Consider the following 22457-nt stretch of genomic DNA (forward strand, 5'->3'; position numbering starts at 1 on the left):
GGAGCATTGGGCAGGGGGCAGGGCTCCCCGGGGCACCTAGTTGCAACCTGGCATCGGCTCAAGTATAGAGTGTGGTGTTTTCACCTGCCTGTTTGCCCCAAGGATGCCTCCATGCTGCTCTTTGATCTCAGGCGGGGTTTATCAAATTCATGGCAAGCCCGACTTACCCACAAGAATAATGTCTCATTAGTATTATTGAAAATGCAAATTAAAAATAAAAGGAATCCAGGAAAAAAATTAAAATCGGTTGAAATAATTAACACAGAGTTAAGCTGGCAACTGTCAGGCCTGCACCTGGTGAAATATGTTATTGACTAAAAATTGACAGAAGAATCAAATCTTCCTGACAAAATTTAGATCTGCAGAAGTTGGCTCCGGAAATACTTTCTGGGAGAAATAATTGTCACAAAAGAAATCTCAACAGTGACAAACATCCTAATTTATAAGATTTGATAGGAGCTAAAAAAAATTTCATGGACAAAGCAGTCACTAAAAAAAAAATAAAAATAAAAGTAACTGATCTTGATGAAAATAATACAAATAAATTGGGGGTGTGGCTGGCTTCATAGTGTTGAACAGAAAAATTGATCAAGAAATCCAATTGACCCAATGAAGCTTATTAAGAATTACCTTCTTAATTAAAACCACTATCCCTGGTATAGTTATTTTCCAAATACAGGGGTCAAGAACAAGATCCTAATAGAAAGGGTTTGGTGACTCTATTTGGGCGAGTGCCAACAGGTGAAGGGGGTCCAGAGTGGAAGGACAATGCAAGTCCTAGATTTATTTGTCCCAGAGAGAGGATGAGATGGTGGCTGGAGAGGTCAGAACAAGAGCCCAAAGCATCATGGGGAGGACTGCAGTGGTATTCATCGACAGAACCACACTGTTGTGAGCTGTGCCTTGGTTCGGGTTGAAGACTCATGTGGAGGTCAATGGGAGTACTCTGAAGGGCTTTAGGCAGAATCGAGACGCTTTATCAGATCATGTGGGCCACTCCGTGAGAATGACTGGAAGGACGAAGCCAAAAGCAGACAATGGAGCATGCAGTGGGGAGGAAGGGGTCCTCTTTCAGCTCTGCGGACAGTCACTCTCCCACTCCTCTGCCCACTTAGTTTCCTTCCTAGCTTGCATTCTGGGCCTACGGAAGAGGCAGTGGAAGGGGTCTGGTTTGGTTATGAAGGAGGCATGCTAATGTCTCCCCTCAAGAAGAGAGAATCTCCAAGGTCATGGGCCCAGACACGACAGATTTGGAATCTGTAAAATCCAGGTCTGACTAACTACGCAGAGGTGGTTCACCAGCTTAGGAGGTGACAAGCACAGTTTTTGTCTTATGCCTGCTCTGCTAACCTCTGTTTGTGAGATCTCAGGGAATTGTTCTTTTGCCTCCTGCAGGGTGACCCTGGGCATACCACTTAACTTCTCTGATCCTTGGTTTCCTTACAAATAAATTAGGGCCTAGAGCATGCTTAGTGTTCCCTGTACTAATTTCAAGACTGAGGAACTGTTGGTGGTTTTGGAAAGCCAGGAGTACCTACCATAACTCTGGCCACATTTCCTCTGACATTTCTTCAGGACCTGAGAAGAATTCTGGAGAACTATAAGGTAGTTTTCCTAAGGTATTGTTTCCTGAGATAGGCCTCCCATAAGACCCTAGGAGCCAGGTCCAATCATAGAAAATGGACATTTATCTGTTGATATGATGACTCAGATATCCCTCTCATGAACCAGAGCTGTGATGTCCCCTTTGTAAAGCCATTTCCACAGGTGAGAGGCCTGGAAGCTAGCCTGCCCTTGTGGAGACAGCCCTTAGCCCAGACTCAGGGGTGGGGCCTTTTCCTGACACAGCGTATGCTTGACCATTTTGACCCTTAGACTAGCCCCTCCCAGGGCATCCTTACCTCCTTCCTTCTTGCCCATGTTCCTGGGATTTGAACTTTCACTCAAACATGAACCCTGCCCAAAGTGAGGCTCACAGGCCCCAGGAAGGGGCACTATCTCCCTCCAGCCCCCACTATGACCTAGTCATTGTGTACATGTTATTATATACCTCTGATGACCCATAGAGAGCATCCACACTTCACATATCACTGTGCATAGTCCTACGCCCTACATAGAACAGTTCAAGGTTCTGAAAGACAAACTCTTCCCCACAGGCTTGCCCTCTTTGTAGATAGGGCCTAGTCCTTGAAGGACAAAGATGCTTCAACAGAGAGCCCATCCCTGGTGGTCTAGTGGTTAAGATTTAACGCTCTTAATAAAGCCCTGGGAAGGGGTTGGGGATTTAGCTCAGTGGTAGAGCGCTTGCCTAGGAAGCGCAAGGCCCTGGGTTTGGTCCCCAGCTCCGAAAAAAAGAACCAAAAAAAAAATAAAATAAAATAAAATAAAAAAAAAATAAAGCCCTGGGAAGATGAACTAATTTAATTAGTATGCCATTCTTTTGTGTACATATATTTTTATTTATCCATTTGTTAAATGATGATAGACATTTGGATTATTTCTACTCCTTGGCTGCTAAACATGTTGTTCAGACCAATATTTTCATTTCTCTTGGACACATACTTTGGAGTAGAATTTCTGGGTCATGAAAACTCTGTGCTTAGAGATCTTTGTGGTTAGTGTGTATATGTTGTATGTGTACACGTGTGCTTGTGATAGGATGTGTACATACCACGGCACATGTGTGGAGGTCAGAGGACTCCCTGAGGTATTGGTCTTTGCCTCTTACCTTATTTGAGGCAGGGCCTTTTGTGCGCGGGCAGGGCTAGATGGACTACACACTTCTGGAGGTTCTCCCGTCCCTGCCTCTTGTGTTCTTGTAGTACATGGATTATAGATTCACACAACACAGTTCCCAGCTTTTATGTGGGGTCCAGTGGTAAGTGTTTTAACTACTAATACATCTCCTCAGCCTAGGACGTTTGTTGTTAAATGAACAGGGCTCAAGGCTGTTCATGGGGGGAAAATCCCTAGTTGTCTGAGCTTCCCGAAATAAGGTTACCTATCACCCGGTCCTTGAATTACAGGGTGTTACTGCTTTAACTGTTTGATTCTTTTTGCCCTGTAAGTTGGGTATGGCTGCTCTGGTTTTGCTTATGCAAAAGCTGAAGTTCTCAGAGAAACTAAAGAACTAGTCTACCTTGTTAGCCAGTGGTAGAGCCTCAACTCGAACGCAAGCATGTCAGAATTCCTAAACTCTGACTGATCCCCTGTGCCATTCCCCGACTCCAGAAGCTGCAGTGCGCTGCAGAGCAGATCACCCTGAGAGGGGCACACAGGAAGTGCATTTAAGTAAAGTTCTCCGGACGAGCGGTTGAAGTAGGTAGAGGACAGTGTGGGACCATCTTGGAGACATGACTGTCTTCTAGCCTGCTCAGATCAAGCTTGAAGGAAGAGATTCTACTCAGACTGACTGGTAAGGTGAGCAGAAGGTTAGAGGCACCTGGGAGATTCTAGTGTTTGCCAGTCCAGAGCTGCCAGAAACCTGGAGGGGCTTGCAGGAGGCCATGGAGATCTCACCCTGGAGGAAAGATGTGAGCAGGCCCCTCTGGTGCCCCTGATCCTCACCCCCACCCCTGCCTGCTGATGCCTTGGGGGCTGGGGGGGCCTTGCCTGACTGCCTCAGTTAGCCTGAGTGGTAATAAAACACTTGAAATTTATTGTGACATTTGGATTTAATTAAAAAGTACATACTTAGAGAAGTAGAACATAATGGGTAGAGAGGCAGGGTGGCTTTTCCCCTCCTTTCTTCCCCAAACTAATTAGCGTTGTATTTTAAATTGTTTATGTGCCGCTAATCATCGTAATAAATCATTTATACTGAAAAAGACACACTCGGCTGTGCCCGCCGCGCGGGTTCCGCTCGCCGGGCTCTATCGCGAACAAATTGATCTAGAAGTGAATTTATTAACCACTGGGGAAGAAATCATTAGTGCTTTCTCTAAACATTCCCCAGGTACGCTTTATCGCCACAGTTTATGCTGTAACTAAAAGGAGCATTACCCGGGCTTTCGCTGCAATTTCCTTGAAAAGCCAGCAGCCCACTCCCAAGCTACAGGGTCCCTGCCTCCTTGCCCCTATGTGGTCTGGGAACCCCAGCTGCTGTTCCTTTTAAAATAAGGAGTTCCCCATGAAGCGGGTATGAGACACCAATGCTCCTGTGGCTGTTTATCCCCTGCTGAATGCATCATGGTTACTGAGGTTTATGTCTCAGGACCACCATGGCATAAAGAGGGCCTGAGGTTTTAGGAGGAGTGGCGGAAGGCTGGGTTTGCAGAAACGCTGGGATCAGGAGCTTGTTAGAAGGTAGCTTCCCTACCCAGGCTCTGAGAAGCCATCGGCTGCGCGTTGACTATAGGTGAGAAGGGGCCCCAGGTTGCAGCACAGGAACAAAGCTGGGATACCGGGAGCACACTGATGATCAGGATCCCAAGGCCTTCCTCACATACGCTCTGAAGCCTTCTCCAAGGTTTGGCTGGAGTAGTCTATTCTGCCCAAGGTTCCCGGTGAGGCCTTTTGCCCTGTGCATTGTGGTGACTTCACAGTCTCCAGGATATGGCCTGACAGATGACAGACAGCTTGACCAACAGGCAGCTCCCAGCTACAGATACCATGTGGTTCAGCAGCAGTCTGTTCTACTGACTGCCACATAGTGGCCTCCTGCTTCCCTGGGGCTGTGCTACAAACCACTCCCTATCCCCCAGGTCTTCTCCCTCCATTTTGCTAGAAGGGACGTTTATTCTGAACAAGGATCTTCCCTTTGGGAACCAGTGACTGAATTCATAGCTACCCTACCTGAGAGTCCACAATCTAAACTGTTTCCCAGAAAGTTGGGTCCCTCCTACTCCTACACAGAAGGGCTATAGCAGCCCCTGGGGTGTCAGCAGGAAGCCCTAGCCTTACACTGTTCCAGCTTGTACCTACAAGTTCCCTGTCTGTCTTCTTCCAGTGTCCGTCTCACAGTAGCTAGGAGGTGCCGTGCTCTGCTGCTTCAAGAGGGAAGCAGAGCCCAGCAGTTGGGTAGGCAGAGCCAGACTGTAGGATCCCCTCTTTGTGCCTGGAGAACACATTTAAAACTTCGAATTCAAAATTGATTTTGAAGGGCCCTAATCTCTGATCCCCGACGCTCACGGTGTGTCTGCCGCTCCTGCCAGACTCTCGTTTTCTGGTTCAGCGAGTTGGTGCTCATGTCCCTGATGCTGTGAAATTGAGACTCGTCTGAGAGTCTGGGGCCTCCTCCTCCTCCTCTGTGGAGATTGTAGGCCTCTTGGGAGCCCCGTTTCGTTAGATGGGTGACGCTGGCTTTACAGGTGCCCACGATGTAGCTGAGTCACCGTCTGGGGAACACAGTTTCCAGACACATCCCTCTGCTCTCTCACAGATGTGTGGCTCCAGGCAACACATTTCTAAGGAACATGGGGACTGGCTTCTGCAGCGTGGGATAGGATCGGGAAACTCCAGGCAGAAAAAGACTTGGGTCTGGAGTTCACTATAGGAAATGTCAAGGGCCTTTTCTTCCCACGGGCTGCTGAAGTCTCGGCCTAGGCGACAAGGGGAAAGTGCTCATATTTATACACCCAGAGGGTGCTCGCTTCGGCAGCACATATACTAAAATATACACCCAGAGGACCTTCAGAAAAAAGCAAGGTAGGTGGGGTCTGTGTGAGAAGCCAGGGGGTCAGGACAGAGCCGAAGAGGAAAGGACTGAACTGTTGGCCTCCCACAGACCCATGAACCCTGAAGCTCTGCCTGCCACACCCTGAGCCGATGAGAGAATTTATGTGTCAACGAATCATGGTGTAGAGCCCTGGGAGTCACCTCTCAAAAATTCACCTCAAAAGAGCTCAGTCAGTGAAGTATTCGCTGTGCAAGCATGAGCCGGAGGATCCACGTTTGCTCCCGGGCACCCTTAAAAACACAAGCACGCATGCATGCATGCAAGAGGAAGAAAAAGTTCATGGCAGACGGGACTGAGTGCTACTATAGCCGTGTCTTTCTTCTTAGGACCACAGAGCCACAAGTGTCTTAGGCTATGTGGCAGAGGGGCAGCAGTCTACCATCAGTCCCCCACCCCCTCGGGGACCTGCCTGCATAAATCTACCCACTCCAGCCAGAAATGCTTGCCAGTAATATCTGGAGAGCTGCCATTAAGTCTCTTCATTCATTTACTGAAGCAATGCTTAAGGCTGCTGTCAGGTTCAGTACCAGGAGAGCAGCGGTAGAGAAGACAGGCCTCAAGAATTACCCCTTTGGAAGGAAAACAAAAGCAGTGACCAGTTGCTATTGAAAACTCAAAAGGAAATGACAGGCAGAGAGTGGGTGGTTGCAATGAGGAAAGGGTGTGGCGGGTGGAAAAGTCCTCTCTGTTGATATTTAAGCTCCAGGATGGGAGGGCAGTGAGCACTAAAGAGACTGCATGTGCAAAGACCCTGAGTCAGGAGGTGGATCTGGAGTGTGGTGGAGCTCAGTGTGGGGTGGGGAGGCAGGGGCCGTACCACATGAAGCTCTCACAGGCTACATGCAGAGCAGGTGTGCTGTGCTCACTGTACTGAAAGCTGTGGGAAGGTTCAAGCTGGGCAGTAACCAGCCTGGTTCATTTGGAAAAGCTTCTCTCACTGCTGATGAAGAATGAGCTGTAGAGCAGTAGGCTTGTGGGACCTGTGGCCGAAGTATGGTGAAAGGTGAGAGTAGGGCCTGGGGTGTACTTCAGTTTGGTGAGTACGCATAAAGCCCTGAGTTCAATGCCTGGCACCACATAAAATGGGTATTGGTGATACGTGCCTGTGATTCCATCACTCTGGAAGTAGGAGCAGAAGGATCAGAAGTTCAATATCATCCTTGGCTACATAGTGAGTTCCAGGCCACCCTGGGCTCTAGAAATGGAAAGAGCTAGAAGAGCTAGCTAGGATTGGGAGGAGGAGGAGGAGGTGTGTGTGTGTGTGTGTGTGTGTGTGTGTGTGTGTGTGTGTGTGTGTGCGCGTGAGTGTGCGTGCATGTATGTGTGTGAGTGTGTGTGTGTGTGAGGGGGTGTGTGCGTGGGTAGGTGTGTGTGTGAGTGTGTGTGGCATGTAAGTGTGTGTGGTGTGTGTGTGTGTGTGTGTGTGTGTGTGTGTGTGTGTGTATGTGTGTGGTGTTTGATGCTGAATTTCTCAAGAACATGTAGATGGTGTTGGGTGATAGTATGGGTACAATGAAGGGAGATGGGAGAAGGGCACAGAGGCCAGCTGGTAATCAGGGCTCCTAGCTTAGATCTATACCTTTTGGGTTGGTTTGCTTTTTTCAAGACAGGGTTTCTCTGTGTAGCCCTGGCTGTCCTGTAACTTGCTTTGAAGACCAAGCTGGCCTTGAACTCAAAGATCTATCTGTCTCTGCCTCCCAAGTGCTGGGATTAAAGGCTTGTGCCACCACCACTGTCTTGCCTAGATCTGTAGCTTTTAAGCTATGCTTGAGACTGCAGGGAAACAACAAAAAGATACCCATTCCTGTCACAGAGAGGAGAGGCCACACTGGATACTCGTGCCAGACCTGTCAATGAACTTCAGTGAGCATGTACAGTTTCCTATGTGTCCAGGTCCTGATTAAGGACCAAAGAAGACCAAGGGAGTCTGTGGGTCGGCCCATGAAGCTGCCCCAGTTTTGGTGTTTCCTCCTCCCAGCCTCTCTAAAAGTTCTCACCTGGCTCCTAGAATGTATGTGTCCCCTCCAGATCCCCGAGCTTAATCCCAAGCTCCCCAGGAGTGTGGATAGGAGATATGGTCCTTGAGGGTAGAACCTCATGAATGAATAGGATTGGTATCTGTATGCATGGGAGCCCAGAGAGTTCCCTCATCCCTTCTGCTGTGTGAAGTTACAATGGGAAGACAGCTGTCCATGCTCCAGGGAGCAGGCCCTCCTCAGGCAATGGACAGGCCAGTGCCTTGGTTCTGACCCTCCCATGCCCTAGTGTGGGAATATTAATCAGTTGCTTACAAGCCACTAATCTGATGTTCTGTCAAGAGTGCCCAGGTGGATGAAGACTGCAAGGTTCTTATCCCACACTCCAGGCCATGCAGGGCCCAGCTTTCTCTCAGCACTTTCCACCTCTAGAAACACCAAGGTCACAGTGGTTTGGGGGTTCCATTGCAAGATGCTAAGCTGGCCTTCCCCAAAGCCCATTGCATAAGTGCCTCCTGCTCTTACTCCACTGGAATTTGCTCCTCCAGGGGGCTCCACCCTGCTGAGTCTGAGTCAGCTCTCAGCTCCTAAGCAGCCTGTCCTGTCCTTAGCTGTCCCTGCCACATGCCCCAGAGCTTTCTTCCTCAGCAGGGTCCACAGGGGCTTAAGGAAAGTTCATTGTCCCCCAATTGTTTAGGAAAAAGACAAGGTGATGCCAGGGTTCCAGGGCAGAGCAGGCTAGGCATGGATGCTTCCTGACAGCAGCCTGTGTCTGTGCCATGCATAGTAACTCCAGGGTTTGTCATGGGGCAGATTACATGGGATTTCTGGCCACTGACTCACAGTGACCTGTAGCACTCAGGAAGGGATGGTGTGGAGTGCTACCCTCCAGCTGAGTGGGATAACACTGGCAGCAGGTGCTAGGGAAACTGCCAGGCAGTCCTCTCTGTTATAGACTATTGGGAGCAGGGCTTGGCAATTTAGAGAAGGCCTGTGTTGTAGGACTACTTTCCAGTGTCTTGTCCTGTGCCAGCCCCCTTCCAGAACTTTCCAACCCCCACCCCCACCCACATCATCCACACACAAGCTGTGAGTCAAGCCTTCCCTTCCACTTCTCTCACACTGTATTGGAGCTCAACTCTCTCCCCAACAGCTCTCTCTACCTCTACCCCAGGACCTAGGGATAGAATTGCTGGATTATAGCATAGACAGCCATACGTTCTCATAGCTGATTATTTTAAGCTATTGTGTCAAACTTTGTTATAAGGATCTCATGTCTATGATCTAAATGAACCTTTGAAAGAATTATTTAACATAGTCTCCCCTCATTTAGTCACTGAGTAAACTGAGGTGAAGCTGGAAAAAATGACAGAGCCAGAATTCATGCCGAGGCCATGAGTCTTCAAATGCCTACTCCCTGCCCACCCTCTCTCTGACTTCAGAAGTGTCAGTCCCACCCCACCACCCCACAGCGAACCACCATTTCATTAGTCAAGCCCTGCCTCCTAGCCTTACTTTCCCTGCCCCTGTACAGAGCTGGGGGCTAAGGGAGCCTCTATTTCCCTCCCTCCCTTGACCTAGTAAACACCATGCTGCAAACAGACTCACAGAGAGGTCATTATGAGCCGGTAGACTACTTGACCATGGCCTTGCGTTCCAACAGTTGTTCTCCTTGGCTTTTGATTCCAAATGAGTAGGAAATGCTATTAGTTCTGGCCTTACCTGCCACGTGGCAGGGCCTGGGATAGGAGTGCACTGAGACGAGAAATTGTGGAGATAAAACCAGTGTGAAATGGAAGCCTTCTTGCAGGCTGTGAGGGCCTGTGCAAAATAGTTACCTCTGAGAAAACGAGATTGTGAGAGATGTGGCAGAATTAGATTACACTTTCAAATTGCCTCATTCGAGGGGGTTGATGCCTAGGAGGGGCACAGACAGGCTCTGCTGGGGTACTTCTCTGCAGCTCCACATCTGCGATGGGTCCAGGTGGATGGCAAGAGACCCGATCTATGACGCCCTCCGAGCCCTGCTCTCAGCAGCTGGGGTGGGAGGGAAGACAGGGCTGAGTGCTGGAGGCTGTCATGCTCTACAAGGGTCCACGTGACTTCTGCTTCCTTCCTTTTCTAAGGTGCCAGGTTTTGTTCCACTCAGAGTTTGTTTTTGAGCGATGGCTGTGACAGCCCGTGTCTGCGTGCACCTGTGCCTCGGTGTGTATTTACATCAGTTCGCCCAACATGTGTGTGGACCCAGCCATGCATACGCACACTCGCAAGCATGCATGTGTTCTCAGGTGTGTTGCTGAACACCTGGGGTGTGTCACTTCCAAGCTGGGCACTGACGGAGTTGATGTGGGGAGAATAAAACAGGCACAGCCTCTTCTTGTGTGGCCCCGTGGGCCTGTGCGACTCCATGCCTGTGGAGGGTATGTGTGTGCTCTGCCCATGTGTCCTGTGGCTGAGTGCATCTTCATACTTGGCAGTGTCTTCCAATCTTCATGAAGTCTGCTATGTCAGTGTCCTTAGCACTCATCCCACAGCCCTTGCCTTGGAGCAGAGAAGTCACATACTTGGGCCCCAGAGACAAGCTGCCAAGGTTCAAATCCCAGCTGTCTCCCGCTTACAGACAAGTTGAAAACCTTTTCTGCACCTCACTTTTTAGAATGGGAGAAATAATCGCAGTTAATACAGCAGTGAGTAAATATCTTAAGGTGCTAGGTCAGACTGCCCATCCCAGAGACCCTGCCTGTCATGGGGGCAGGGGTGCTATGGTGAGAAAGGGGAGCCAGGAAGCAAGAGGCTTCCTTGTGCTCTGATGCTCTGGGCAGGGCTTACAAGTGAGGCTCCCGCTTCTCTGGCCTGGTCTGCAAGCCAATGCGGAGGTTCATTGAGGGTTATGAGAGACACCAAGGCTATTCATACCTGGGCCTCCAGAACAATGCTCGGAATGTCCAAGGGACCTTCCTCTGAGCCCCACAGCTATCCTGTCCCACTCAGCTGGTTGCTGGAACTGCCTTTTGGGCAAACAAATGGAGCTGACTTCCTCCTGGACATGCTTGCTCGGGTTACTGGTCCGGCTTCTATATGGCACTGAACTCTGGCCAGAGCCCATGTGACTCTGACCACAGTGGCAAGTTCAAATCTGTTAGTTGCTATGCAAAGGACGTGTCTATCTCTACTGTGGGACCCGGAGTGGGGCTATGACAGGTGAACTTTGCTGTGCACTGAGTCACAGACACTCATATACCTTGACTGTCAGGCTCAGCCAGTCCTGAAGACTCCTTTATTACCCATAGGTGCTCCCAGAGAAGTCCTGTCCTTTCCTTTCCTTTCTTTTCCTTCCCTTCCCTTCCCCCTTCCCTCTTCCCCCTTCTCCTTTCCCTTCCCTTCCCTTTCGCCCCTCTTTCTTTCTCTTCTTGGTTTATTTCAAAACAGTTTCTGGCAGACCTGGAACTCGCTCTGTAGATCAGGCTGGTCTCAAACTCACCGAGATCCACCTGCCTCTGCCTCCCAAGTGCTGAGATTAAAGGCATGTACCATTATGCCTGACAAGACATATTTTCATGCCCATTTTACAAAGAGGAAGGAAAACTAAGGCCCAGGGTTGCTGAAGTCTGTAGGAAAAGGTATCAGATAAACCCAGATCAGAGATACTACAGAAATAGATGGCCTTTCTGCCTTAGAAGTGCTGATGCCTTCAGATGCATAGTCATCCTCTAGATTCAAGTGAATGAACGTCTTAGCTAGGGTTCCCATCACTGTGATGAAGCAGCATGACCAAGACAACTTGGGAAGGAAGCCGTTTATTTCGCTTATACTTCCATGTCACTATTTATCATCTAAGGAAGTCAGGACAGGAATTCGAGGCAAGAACTGGGAGGCAGGAGCTGATGCAGAGGCCATGGAGGGATAGTGCTTACCGGCTTGCTCCCCATGACTTCTTCAGCCTGTTTTCTTAGAACCCAGGACCACCAGCCCAGGGATGACCCCACCCACAATGGGCTGGGCCCTTCCACATTGGTCACTAATTAAGAAAATGCCCTACAGGCTTGCCAAATCTTATGGAAGCCTTTCCTTAGGTTCCCTCCTCTTCCATGACTGTAGCTTGTGTCGAGTTGATATAAAACTAGTCGGCACAGGAGGGAATGTGACAAGTGACCCAGAACATTGTCCATTTGCTTTGTTTTGCTCCATTTGATTGTTCGTTTTTGAGACAGGGTTTCTTTGTGTAGTCTTGGAACTTGCTCTGTGGACCAAGTTGGCCTCAAATTCAGAGATTCACATGCAGTCCAAGTGCTGGAATTAAAGGTGTGCAGTACCACTGCCCGGCGGCATTGTCATAAAAGGCATTGTTGGAAGTGCTGGTGAGGTCTGAATGGGATGTGTAGGTTGGAAAACAGGATTCCAGTGATCGGTTCCTAGTGCTGTGGCTGTTTTTACCCTTGCTTTTGGCAATTGATAGTTTACACACCAAAAGCATCTAGGGTTTAGAGACTTGATGTCTGAAATCAACTCTTAGATGATTCATGGGGGAAAAGTCATAAGTATAAATAAAAGGAAGAGGATACAGGAAATGGGCACTTGGGAATTATTTCTAGCATTGCAATTTTTCTGGGAGCTGAAAAGATTATTTTAAGTTGAAAAGAAAGCTGGGCCTGGTAGCACAAGCGGGTCATCCAAGCTCCTGGGAGCCCAGGGCAGGAGGAGCAAGGTTGTCCTCAGTAACATAATGAGTGTGAGGTGAGGTCAGTGTGGGCTCCATGTGAAGCAAACATGGGCCTGGAGTGATGGCTCAGTGGCTATGGATGGGGCCTGTTTTGCAGTACCTGTGTCGGGTAGCTCATGGCAGCTCCAGGGGACCCAGTGCCCCCTTCTGACTTCCACAGGCCCTGCTCTTCTGTGTCCATCACATACACAGACACATACGTAAATGGCTCAGCAGTTCTGAGCACACACTGCTCTTACAGAGGATCTCAGGTCACATCCTGACACTCATGTCTGATGGCTCACAACTGCTTCTAACTCCAGCTCCAGAGGATTCTGCCCTCCATAGGCACCAGTACTCACGTATCCACACATACGGATTCACACAGAACAAGATGATTAATTTTTTTAAAAAGTGTAAAGCTCAAAAATGATTAAAAAAAGTTTAAAAAGAACAAGAACCCAAAGGAAGAGCACCCTAATGGAGTGTATGCTACCCATTATCCCTTCCCAGCTTCTGGGCTATGGCCTGAGATCCTAGCTTCATCTTGACCCACCACTGTCTTTGAACAAGACCTCACGACCCCATGGCATAGGTCAGAAAGGAGGGACCTGCTTCCCCAAGGTCTGCACTCCAAACCCCAGCCTAGAGCCCACTGTTGACTCTACCCTTAGGGGACAGAAAGCATAGACTGGACAATATTTCTCCCAGAGCAGTGGCGAGTACCACCCTCAGGGCAGAATTAAGGAAGGTCCCCTGGTGGGCTAGAAGGTTAAAGATACCAGGATTCTGCCAGGAGCTGGCACAATCTGGCTGTCCCCAGGTGCAGTCTCACTGGCAATAGTGCAGTCCAGTGAGGGGCATTCCTGAGGTGTGGCCTGCAGTGACCCGCCACAGGGTGAAGTAGACACCTTAGGATGCAAAACTTATCTTGCTGGGGGTAGCTGGGGTGGGTAGGGTGCTCTCCTGTGACTCAGGCCTGCCTGCTCGTAGTGGAGTCTACACCCTTTGCTATTAAAGAAACCCACATCCCACTGGAGAGAGTCTCAGTTGGGCTGCATAGGTAGGAGTTGCTGAGCTGATGGGTCTGGTTGGCAGGCAGCTTCTTGTGCAGAGGACCTCTCTCTGGGGCAAGGGGAGAGGTAGGGGGAAGGACCTCTGTGAGTCTCACCTCATTACTGAGGTGTCCGACTTTACCCCACATTGCAGAGCTGAGCGTAAAGCTCAGGGTTCTGCTGGGCCCAGGGATCAGAGTTTGTACTACCCTGCAGCCTTGCACAGACCCCTTAGGTAACTGGAGGCTGACCCTTGGACCGGGAGACTTCACCTGAAAGACTTTTCCCACGCCACGTCCTCAGGCCTGCGGCCTGCCTTCATGCCACAGAGATCGGAGTTCAGCCTGTCTGGCTTCATTCCCTGTACTCCCTGGGATTGAGGGAGCGCATGGGCTGAGTGAGACGATTTTGCCAGGCCTCGTGTGTGTACCTGAGCATGTGCCTGGGCATGCATGTGGGCACCGGCAGCCTCCATTGTTAGAGATGGGTGTTTTCATTCGTGAGTAGTAATTATTGGGTAATGCTTTAAAGCCTCCCCTGAAGGAGTGCAAAGCTGTTTTTCCCCCCTGAAGTCGGGGAGTACGTTAAAAGGATTACCATGTAGATTTGATTTTTAGATAACGCTAAAATGGATCCCAAATGGACTTCAGCAGAGGGCTGCTATCTTCCTAATGGAAAGTGCATGGCCCCAGGCTCTACTCCCAGAGCCAGCAGAGGAGGGGCAGGGAGGTCTGCAGGGGGCTGGCTGGCTGGCAGGCTAAAGGGGGCTGGGGAGACAGGAGTTGAGAGACCAAGTACAGAGCCCTAAAGGGACCAAGCCCTCCCTCCTGCATACCAGGTGAGAAGGACAGGGCAGTCTCTGAGGCTATAAGGTGTCTCTGGCTTGAGGTCTGACTTGGTGTTTATGTGAACAGTTCTCCTGGACGGGTGACCCTCCACAGGCCTCAAGGGACAGTCTTCCTGTCCTCGGAGCCCAGGCCTCCCTTTATCTTCCTACACTTTATCCCTCCCCGTAGGCAGGCCTTAGAAGGAACTTCTGAGGTCAGCTTCATGGGCAGATCTGGGCTCTGTCAGAGGAGACACAAGCTGACCCTGGGACAGCCGTCATCCTGAATACTATCTCTCATTCAGACCAATTAACCTTTAGAGCTGCATTAAGGAAATTAGGCAGTGAACTTCCCAGCTAACAGATGGTCCTATGGTGATGGAAGGAGGGAGGGAAAAGGGAGCCGACCTCTGCCTATCAGGGGCAGCTACGGGGCCTCCTCCTCCGTGCCCTCACCTGTCCCTTTGGTCTTGTGCTGTCGGTTATGTCTGAGCTCTCTTCTTGCAGAGAGGACTTCCCTGTCCTAGGGGCTGTCCTCCTCTCTAGCAGAAGTCAGAGGGGATGGCTGGAACAGGAACGAATCCTCAAGTCATCCCCATCAGCAGTTTAGTGGTTTAACCATCCTCCTACCTACCTGGACTTCAGGTTCCCCATCTGTAGGAGGAGAGCATTTGCCTGGAAAACTGGGGGGCTATTCTGACCTGATATCTGTGAATCTAAGGTCACTAGGTGGTGGGGTGTCCCCTGAAGCCAGAGGACACATTCCCCCCTGAAGGGGGAAAGGAAAGGGCGGGATACAAATCAGTAGCTGGGCCTGCGGATAGGCACAGCGTCAGAGCTGGGAATGGGAAAGGTACCCAGGGCTGGAACTGAGTCCTACACACAGGAAGAACACAGATGGGTCGCTGGGTCAGGAGAAGGCCAGAAGATAGAGACTGGGGCCTGCCGGAAGCTGGCTGTGTTGGAAGGGTGGGGTTTGCTGACTGTGACTTGTTTGTGGGTAAAGCCTGCCTCTAACCTACCCCGTGTTTTCTCAAGAGGCTTGTCGTCCGGCAGCCCTCCACGTACAACCACAGACTTGGTTTCCGTGCCCCCTGCCCAGCACTTTCGTCTTCCTTGCTCCTGGACACTGTGTCCCCGTTTCCTCCTCTGCTGCCCTTCCCAGTGGTTCCAGGGGACCTGGCGCGTGTGACTGAGTGCTCACCCATGCCCACACTTGCATTGTGCTGTGTGCAACGGCAGTTGTGAGTGCGCACACTTACCTACCAGCAGGCGCTGCCCTCTGTAACTGCTGCACACCGAGTCTTGCCTGGTACTTGTTGCTGCTTCCTGTATGTCGAGAAGCTTGCACACTTGGGACAGTGACTAGGAAGGCGAAGAGCCCAGCAAGCCCAGCAGCTTCTGGAGGGGTCTCGACAGGACCAAGGCATAGGCTATGGCACGTTGCCCAACAGACCAGGCCTGGGGCCTGGGGAAGAGATAGAAATGAGAACTCTGGAGCCTTTACTTAGAGGAAACGGTAAAGAGAAAGACATCCTCGCCCCCTTCCCTGGAAGGGCGTGGTGCCCCAGAACTCCAGGGCAGTCCCGTACCCACCTGTCTTGTTTTTCCATCACAGGTGTGCCGATGCTCTCCGTCCAACCTAAGGGGAAGCAGAAGGGCTGTGCAGGCTGCAACCGCAAGATCAAGGACCGGTACCTGCTGAAGGCCCTGGACAAGTACTGGCATGAGGACTGCCTCAAGTGTGCCTGCTGTGACTGTCGCCTGGGCGAGGTGGGCTCCACTCTCTACACCAAGGCCAACCTCATCCTGTGCCGGCGTGACTACCTGAGGTAGGTAATGCTTCTCCGCCTCCGTCCTCCTAGCCTGGTGCACCTTGGCCTTAAGCTCTAAACCAGGCAGCCTGTGTGCACAACTGTGTGACTGCTGCTTCCTCACTGTTGCGTGTCAGCCCCGTGAGCAACCCAAGAGCAGGGTTATGTCTTCACCTCCCTGGACTTGGCCCCTCAGGATCTGCTCAGGCATTAGTAAAGTCTTGGACACAAAGATAATCTTCCCATGGGTAACAGCCTGGCCTCACCCTCAGCCATCTCCTATGGGCATCCAGAAAGGGACATCTCAAAGGGGCCTGGAGGCAGTCTAGACTTGCCTGGGCCTTCTTCCCAGGGGAGTCTCCTGCCCACCTCTCCCCGGAGTCCTCCTCTCCAGGTGCACTGGGATTAGGCTCTCATTTGCCTGGGTTGGCAGGGAGCCACACCCGAGGACAAGGACTGCCAGCGCTTTTTAAAAGATCTGGGTTTGAACCAGTCCCCGAGCCTTTAGTTTTGAACCTTTCTCCATTTTAACCCCTATAGCCCACCTTGCATTCTTCCGAGCTCTGCCTCTCCCCCACAACTTGGATCTCATCCCCTGGGGCTGCCTTCCCCAATTAACCCTCCCTTAGGCCATTTATGACATCAGCAAGGCTGGAAGGAGGCCATGAAGCAGGGGCCTTGGCTGAGACCCAGCACCTGCATTTGGCTCTGTCACTAGCTGCTGGATGGTGCTGGGCAGCCTTGTGGGGAAGAAAGGCCCATTGCATTAATTAGCAGGATGGGGGTGAGAGAGCTGGTGGGACTTCTGCTCAAGTCAGGACAAGTTGGAGGAGGGGCGGGGTTATCTGGAAACTCCCACCTTCCCCAGAGACCCTGAGGTTTACCTGTTCGGACCTTTCCTTTCAACTGTTGCCTTCAGCATTAGCATCAGATGTTTTAAAAAGCGATGGTGTTTAGTGCTTCTAGGGCGGGGAGAGAAACTGAGGCTGGGAGGAAGGGTTAAGCATGCTCTCGGGAAGTCAGCCCTCAAGGACATGGAAAGTGGCTTTTGTGCCAGGAGGTTTGGGACATCTACCTGGGTAGTTGAATTAGCAGGCTAGGGAGAGGTGACTCTCTAACTGATGGCCTGCCATCAGGGCTGGGAGAAGGAGCAACATGGCGTGCTGTGGGCTTGTTGGAAATTCCCGAGCACCTGCTTCTGGGCCCCGCCAGCCACAGGGTCTGGAAGCTTTCCCCCCCTATGCTCTGGTAGAGGTAATGAATGACTTCTGGAGCCAGGTAGGCCAGTAGGTTAGGGAGGGGTGGCTGCCCAGAGCCTGTGCCTTTAGAACAACTGCTGGTGGCAGAAAAGGCCCCATTGGCAGGCAGATGCTGTGGCCCGGCCTTTGTCTGCTTATCTGAGTCACCAGGCAGCTCAGGGCAATGAATAACGGAGCCAAGCTGGTCTGCAGGTGTCTGAGCCTCCATCAGACAAATCGGACAAATCGGGGATTAGAGGCCCCCACCAGCCTCCTCTCAGCCCACTTGCATCTTTTGGAGCTTGCTCAGCAGAAAGGCAGCGAGGAGGAGCTTGGTGGGCTCAGACCATTAGAGCACCTAGCCAAGAATTGCCGTGAATGGGGAGGGAGTGGACTTCCTGTCCTCCTGTCCCTAGAGCTTTGCAGCCAGCAGCTGAGAGGAGGGATGCCCTCTCAAAGAGGCCATTGTGTCGCGCCCCCTCGGAACTTGTTTTGGGGATCAGTTCTGGGTGAGAAGCATCTTTAGGCAGGCGGTGTTGTCCTGGCAGCTTCATTTTACGAAAAGGGTACGCTGAGATTCCAGGAAGGAAAAGGAGACACAGGGGAATGGCGCAGTGGGATTATGGCAGGATACAATTTCATAAAGCGCTGTGATTTTATCTATTTTTGAGACATGTCAGCTAGGCGGGCCTCGAACTCCCCATGCAGGCGAGGATTACCTTCATTCCTGTCCCTCCTGCCTCTGCCTCCTGAGTGCTAGGCTTATAGACATGGACCCCCACAGGGGCAGGGACCACCACAGGGGCAGCCATGCACCCAGAGCCTCTTGCAGGCTAGGCAAGCGCTCTCCCAACCGAGCTGCAGCCCCAGGAAGCACTGTCATTTCAAAGGCAAGAAGCCTCATCAGTGGCATAGATCACTCTCCCAGAAGAGCCAGGCATGTGCCCCTGGCGAGTTGTTTATCTCTCTGTGACTCATTCTTTTCTTGAATGGGGATGATATAAGCGTTGACCTCACAGGGCTGCCTTGGGATCAGATGAGGTGATTTTTGTAAGCTCTTAGCGCGTCCCTGAGCTACAGGTTCAGTGAGGGTTAAGGTTAGGCCTTGCTAAGAGCATTGTCCAGTGAGGGATGCAGTTTGGTCTATGACATTGAGATAACCGGTCTCTGGGAGGCTCCAAGTGACTGCATGAGGCTACACAGCTTACGACGGGCAGAATGCCTCTGAAACGTAGGCTCCTGTGGGTCTGGATCCTTTGCTAAGGGGCCATCCTGGTGCTCTAGGGACTCTGGTGGAAACCTGAAATGGGTGTAGGGTGATGATGTTTAACACCTGACTGTAAGTTACACAGCCTCCCTGGAGAGTGAGATGCCAGGGTTTTAAACTTAATATTTAACTTAAACATTTAAACTTAACTTAAACTGGCAGGATCTAGATATGGTAGTCAGTTCTTGACCAGGCCTACTACTTGCTATGCCATGAGCTAGGGAATGGGTTAGCCTCTGGGTGGAGGCAGGCCCTCATGTCCTCTGCGCCCTTCCCCTGGCAGGCTTTTTGGCACCACAGGAAACTGTGCTGCCTGCAGCAAGCTGATCCCAGCTTTCGAAATGGTGATGCGGGCCCGGGACAACGTCTATCACCTGGACTGCTTCGCCTGCCAGCTCTGCAATCAGAGGTGAGTGCCAGGCCCTCCGCCAGCTCACACACTACCCAGACCCTAGCCCGGGGCCTGCTGGTTGGGACCTGGAGTGCAGAAGAGGCATGCATGCATGCAAGTGTGACGTCTTTTATGTATGTAGCTGAGTATGTATGTTGTCCTTACCATACATGTGCATATGTGTGTATCTACATCTTATGGTTGGATGCGTACACTCTAGTACTGGTGCACTATATGGGTGGTAAGTTTCTACATGAATTTAATGATGGGGGTATGTGTGTTCTCACACTGTGTGTGTGTGTGTGTGTGTGTGTGTGTGTGTGTGTGTGTGTTACATAGGGTAAAAGTATTTGTTCATTTGAGGAAGGAGTTGTTTGTATCAGGGTCTCGTGTGTCCCAGGCTACCCTTGAACTTGCTCTGAAGCGGTGGTTTCTGGGATTGTAGGAGTATGCCACGTGCCCAGTGTATATGTGCTTGTGTTTGTATTTTAAATGTTTGTGTGCACTCGAATACTAGCACATGGGATTGGTATGTAGTTGTGCATGTGACTGTAACTGTTCATGCATAAGGGTCTGTGCATACTATAGGAACGTGATGGGGTGAGAATTTTATGCAGGTTTTAACTGTGTATACTGAGTATACTGTGTCGGTATGCATGTGATTTTGTGTCCTGCCTTGGGAAAAGGGATTCCCAGACCCGTAGGGTGGTAAGAGATCTACTCGGGGAATATCACTTACCCCCTGACTCTACTCATGAATCTGCTTCCAGCCCCTCTCTCTTGTGAATTTCTGGGCCCTATTCATTATCCCAGGGATAACTTAAGGAATTTAAGGCAGTCACTCCTGGCTTGGAACCTATCACCAAAAAGCAGGAAATCTTCTCAGGAGCCCTCAGGTCAGGTAGGAATTCATATAAATGTTCCCAGGTTGAGGTCCAGAGGCACCTGAGGCTGGCTGAGTGCTCTGGCTAGACTGCCTACCAGCAGGGCTCTGTGAGGTTCCATCGCCACCTGGTGGTTGGACTGAGATCTACTACTGGGGCTGAGTCAGGGACCCAGGGGCTTCAAGTCTCAGCCACCAGGGGACATCTTTGAGAGGAAGCTTGAAAATGTCCAAAGGACTAAGAGACCCAAGTGTGATCTTCCTGGGTTAGAGAATAAATTGTGGACTGGGGTCATACTCTTTAGAGGAGGTGATCCCTAAGCTAAGAGGGCAGAGATGTGGAAGCAGCCATGTTCTTCTCCCTAGCTCCTCACATCTCTTGCTCTCCATCCCTCTACTCTGTCTAGTTCTGGTTCCCTACCCTCTCTTGCACCCTCTCTGGGACTGGGATACGGCATCTGCATTCCTCCTGCACCTCCTTGCGTGACCTGCTGGTGGGTGGCCTGTGGCATGACAGTCTGTCTGTCTGTCTCAGCACCCCAGGCTGCAGGGTATGCTGAGAGTAATTGAGAGGCTTGCAGTGGCCTGCTCTCTATACCCCTAGGAGGTTCCAGGAGCCAGCTCATCAGCATCACCACCTCCCATGCGTGTCCCACCTCCTGGGCCAGGCTGGGACCTCACTGATAGCCCCCTTTTCTCTTGATTTTTTTTTCTAGATTTTGCGTGGGAGACAAATTCTTCCTGAAGAACAACATGATCTTGTGCCAGATGGACTATGAGGAGGGGCATCTCAATGGCACCTTTGAATCCCAAGTTCAGTAACGCCCAACGTCTGGCCTCCAGGTCCATCTGTCCGTCTGCCCACCTGACCATCTGCCTGGCAGGCCGGCCGGCCAGCCACTCTGCCTGCGCGGGCTGGCCAGCCGCTCTCCTACAAGTTAGAACTTCATCCTCAACGTGAAGGTGGTTTTTCTCCACCACCGCCGCCCATTTCCGTGGGACCCTCCTGGGGCCAGGCTCGGCCTGTACAGTCTGTCTTCTGTATATAAATGGGAACATTTATTTTATGAGAAATGTAATGCGATTTTATTACTGGCGTGGATTAAACTTATGAATGTTTCCGGGGACATGACTGCATTGTTCACATTACTGACACAGAACCGCACCTCCCCACCTTCTGCCTCTGGTGGGCAGGGCATGGAGAACCAACCTCCAGCAGATGCTCTTGCCAACCAGGGGCAAACAAGTGTGGCTTTGGGGATCAGAAGACGGGAATTACCCAGAGTGTCCCGGCCACATGAGGAGTGGTGGAGGTGTCCCTCTCTTCCTGCAAAGCGTACATCCTGGCCCTGTGCAAAGCCCCGAGAAGAGGGGTGCTGTGATGCTTTGTGTACTTTTAACCCACTTCTCTGTCACCCTGGCAAAGTGACCAGATGGGGACCCAGTTCTGCCCTGCTTCACAGTTGGGCCCCAAATCCCAAGCCTCATATCATGACGCTACCCTTCCCTTTCACAGCAACAGATAGTGTTTGTTGGGTCTGACCTGGATCCTAGTGTCTTGTTTATCAATCAAAACATTCTGTTTCCCTTGAGCCTGTCTATGCAGGCTGGAGACCGTCCGTCAGTCACTCGACAAACCTCAGTGTACTCCAAGTCTTAGCCTTATGCTTCTATTGGAGCTAACCCCAAGGGAACCAGGCCTGGGATTGAGTCATTGATGAGACACAGTCTCTGCTCTCGAACAGTCTGTCAGGGACCTGGAAGTCTGAAGCCCTAGTAGGGGACAGGAAAACTGATGGAGCAACCAGGGAAGGCAGAATGCTTCTGGGGAGGACTGAAATGGGCGCAGCAGACATGGGTCGTGATGACTCTCAAAAGTCAGGGACAGAGGAGCCAATGGACACACTCTCAGACAGACACAAGTGTGGACAGGCAGGAAAGATGGGCAGACAAGCCAGCAGGCAGTCAGCCCGAGCCAGAAGAGAGCCAGACCTGTGGCCAGCAGTCAGACAGGCATTTCTGTCAGCCTGGCTGAGCTGGGCTCACCTAGGGTAGCAAGAATAATGGCACAGTGCTGGTATAGAGCCTGGCATGGAGCAGTGTATGGGCGTCAGCGAGAAGCCCAGTCAGGGAAGGCTGCGTGGGCAGGCTCTCCACCCAGACCCTTCTGCTTCTCTTCCTCGGGGTCCATTTCCCACGTAGCCAGGAGCCCAGTGCTAAAGGAGCTGGCTATGGCCTCAGGCTATGGCTGCCCCTCCCATGTCTAGGCCCACCCCTACATTCTGAAGTAGGCCCAAAGTTTCCCGGAAGAGACTGCTTCTAGTTCTGGGTATGTGGTACAGGTAGGAGCAAGGATCATGGTGTAGAAGTTCTCTGTGAAGGAGCAGTACCCATGTATGTGTAAGAATAGAAAGAGAAATGGAGTGGGCCTGGCTGCAGGATTGTGTGTGTGTGTGTGTGTGTGTGTGTGTGTGTGTCTGTGTGGTTGGGGTACCAACAGTATGACTGACAGTGGACAATGGGGAATGAGATTGAGTATATGCAGAGATGGGAGGATTGCAGTCTACGATGAGCAGTTTTCTCTCTCAACATGAAAAGGCAGATTTCTTTCCTGAATGGTGGCACAATTGT

General features: G+C 51.1%; 1 protein-coding gene across 2 annotated transcripts in view; it reads left to right on the forward strand.

The window, feature by feature from the left end:
- Positions 1-20953, forward strand: part of Lmo1 (LIM domain only 1) — a 36470-nt gene extending 15517 nt beyond the window's left edge. For both annotated transcript variants that reach the window (XM_032892940.1, XM_032892941.1), the window contains 3 exons: positions 15852-16065; positions 18836-18961; positions 20543-20953. In XM_032892940.1, the coding sequence (XP_032748831.1) occupies positions 15852-16065; positions 18836-18961; positions 20543-20648 (446 nt within the window). In that variant the 3' untranslated portion in view covers positions 20649-20953. The remainder of the gene's footprint in view (positions 1-15851; positions 16066-18835; positions 18962-20542) is intronic.
- Positions 20954-22457: the final 1504 nt, after the last annotated feature.

The sequence above is a fragment of the Rattus rattus genome, chromosome 2 (genome assembly GCF_011064425.1).
Source record: "Rattus rattus isolate New Zealand chromosome 2, Rrattus_CSIRO_v1, whole genome shotgun sequence".
NCBI lineage: Eukaryota > Metazoa > Chordata > Mammalia > Rodentia > Muridae > Rattus > Rattus rattus.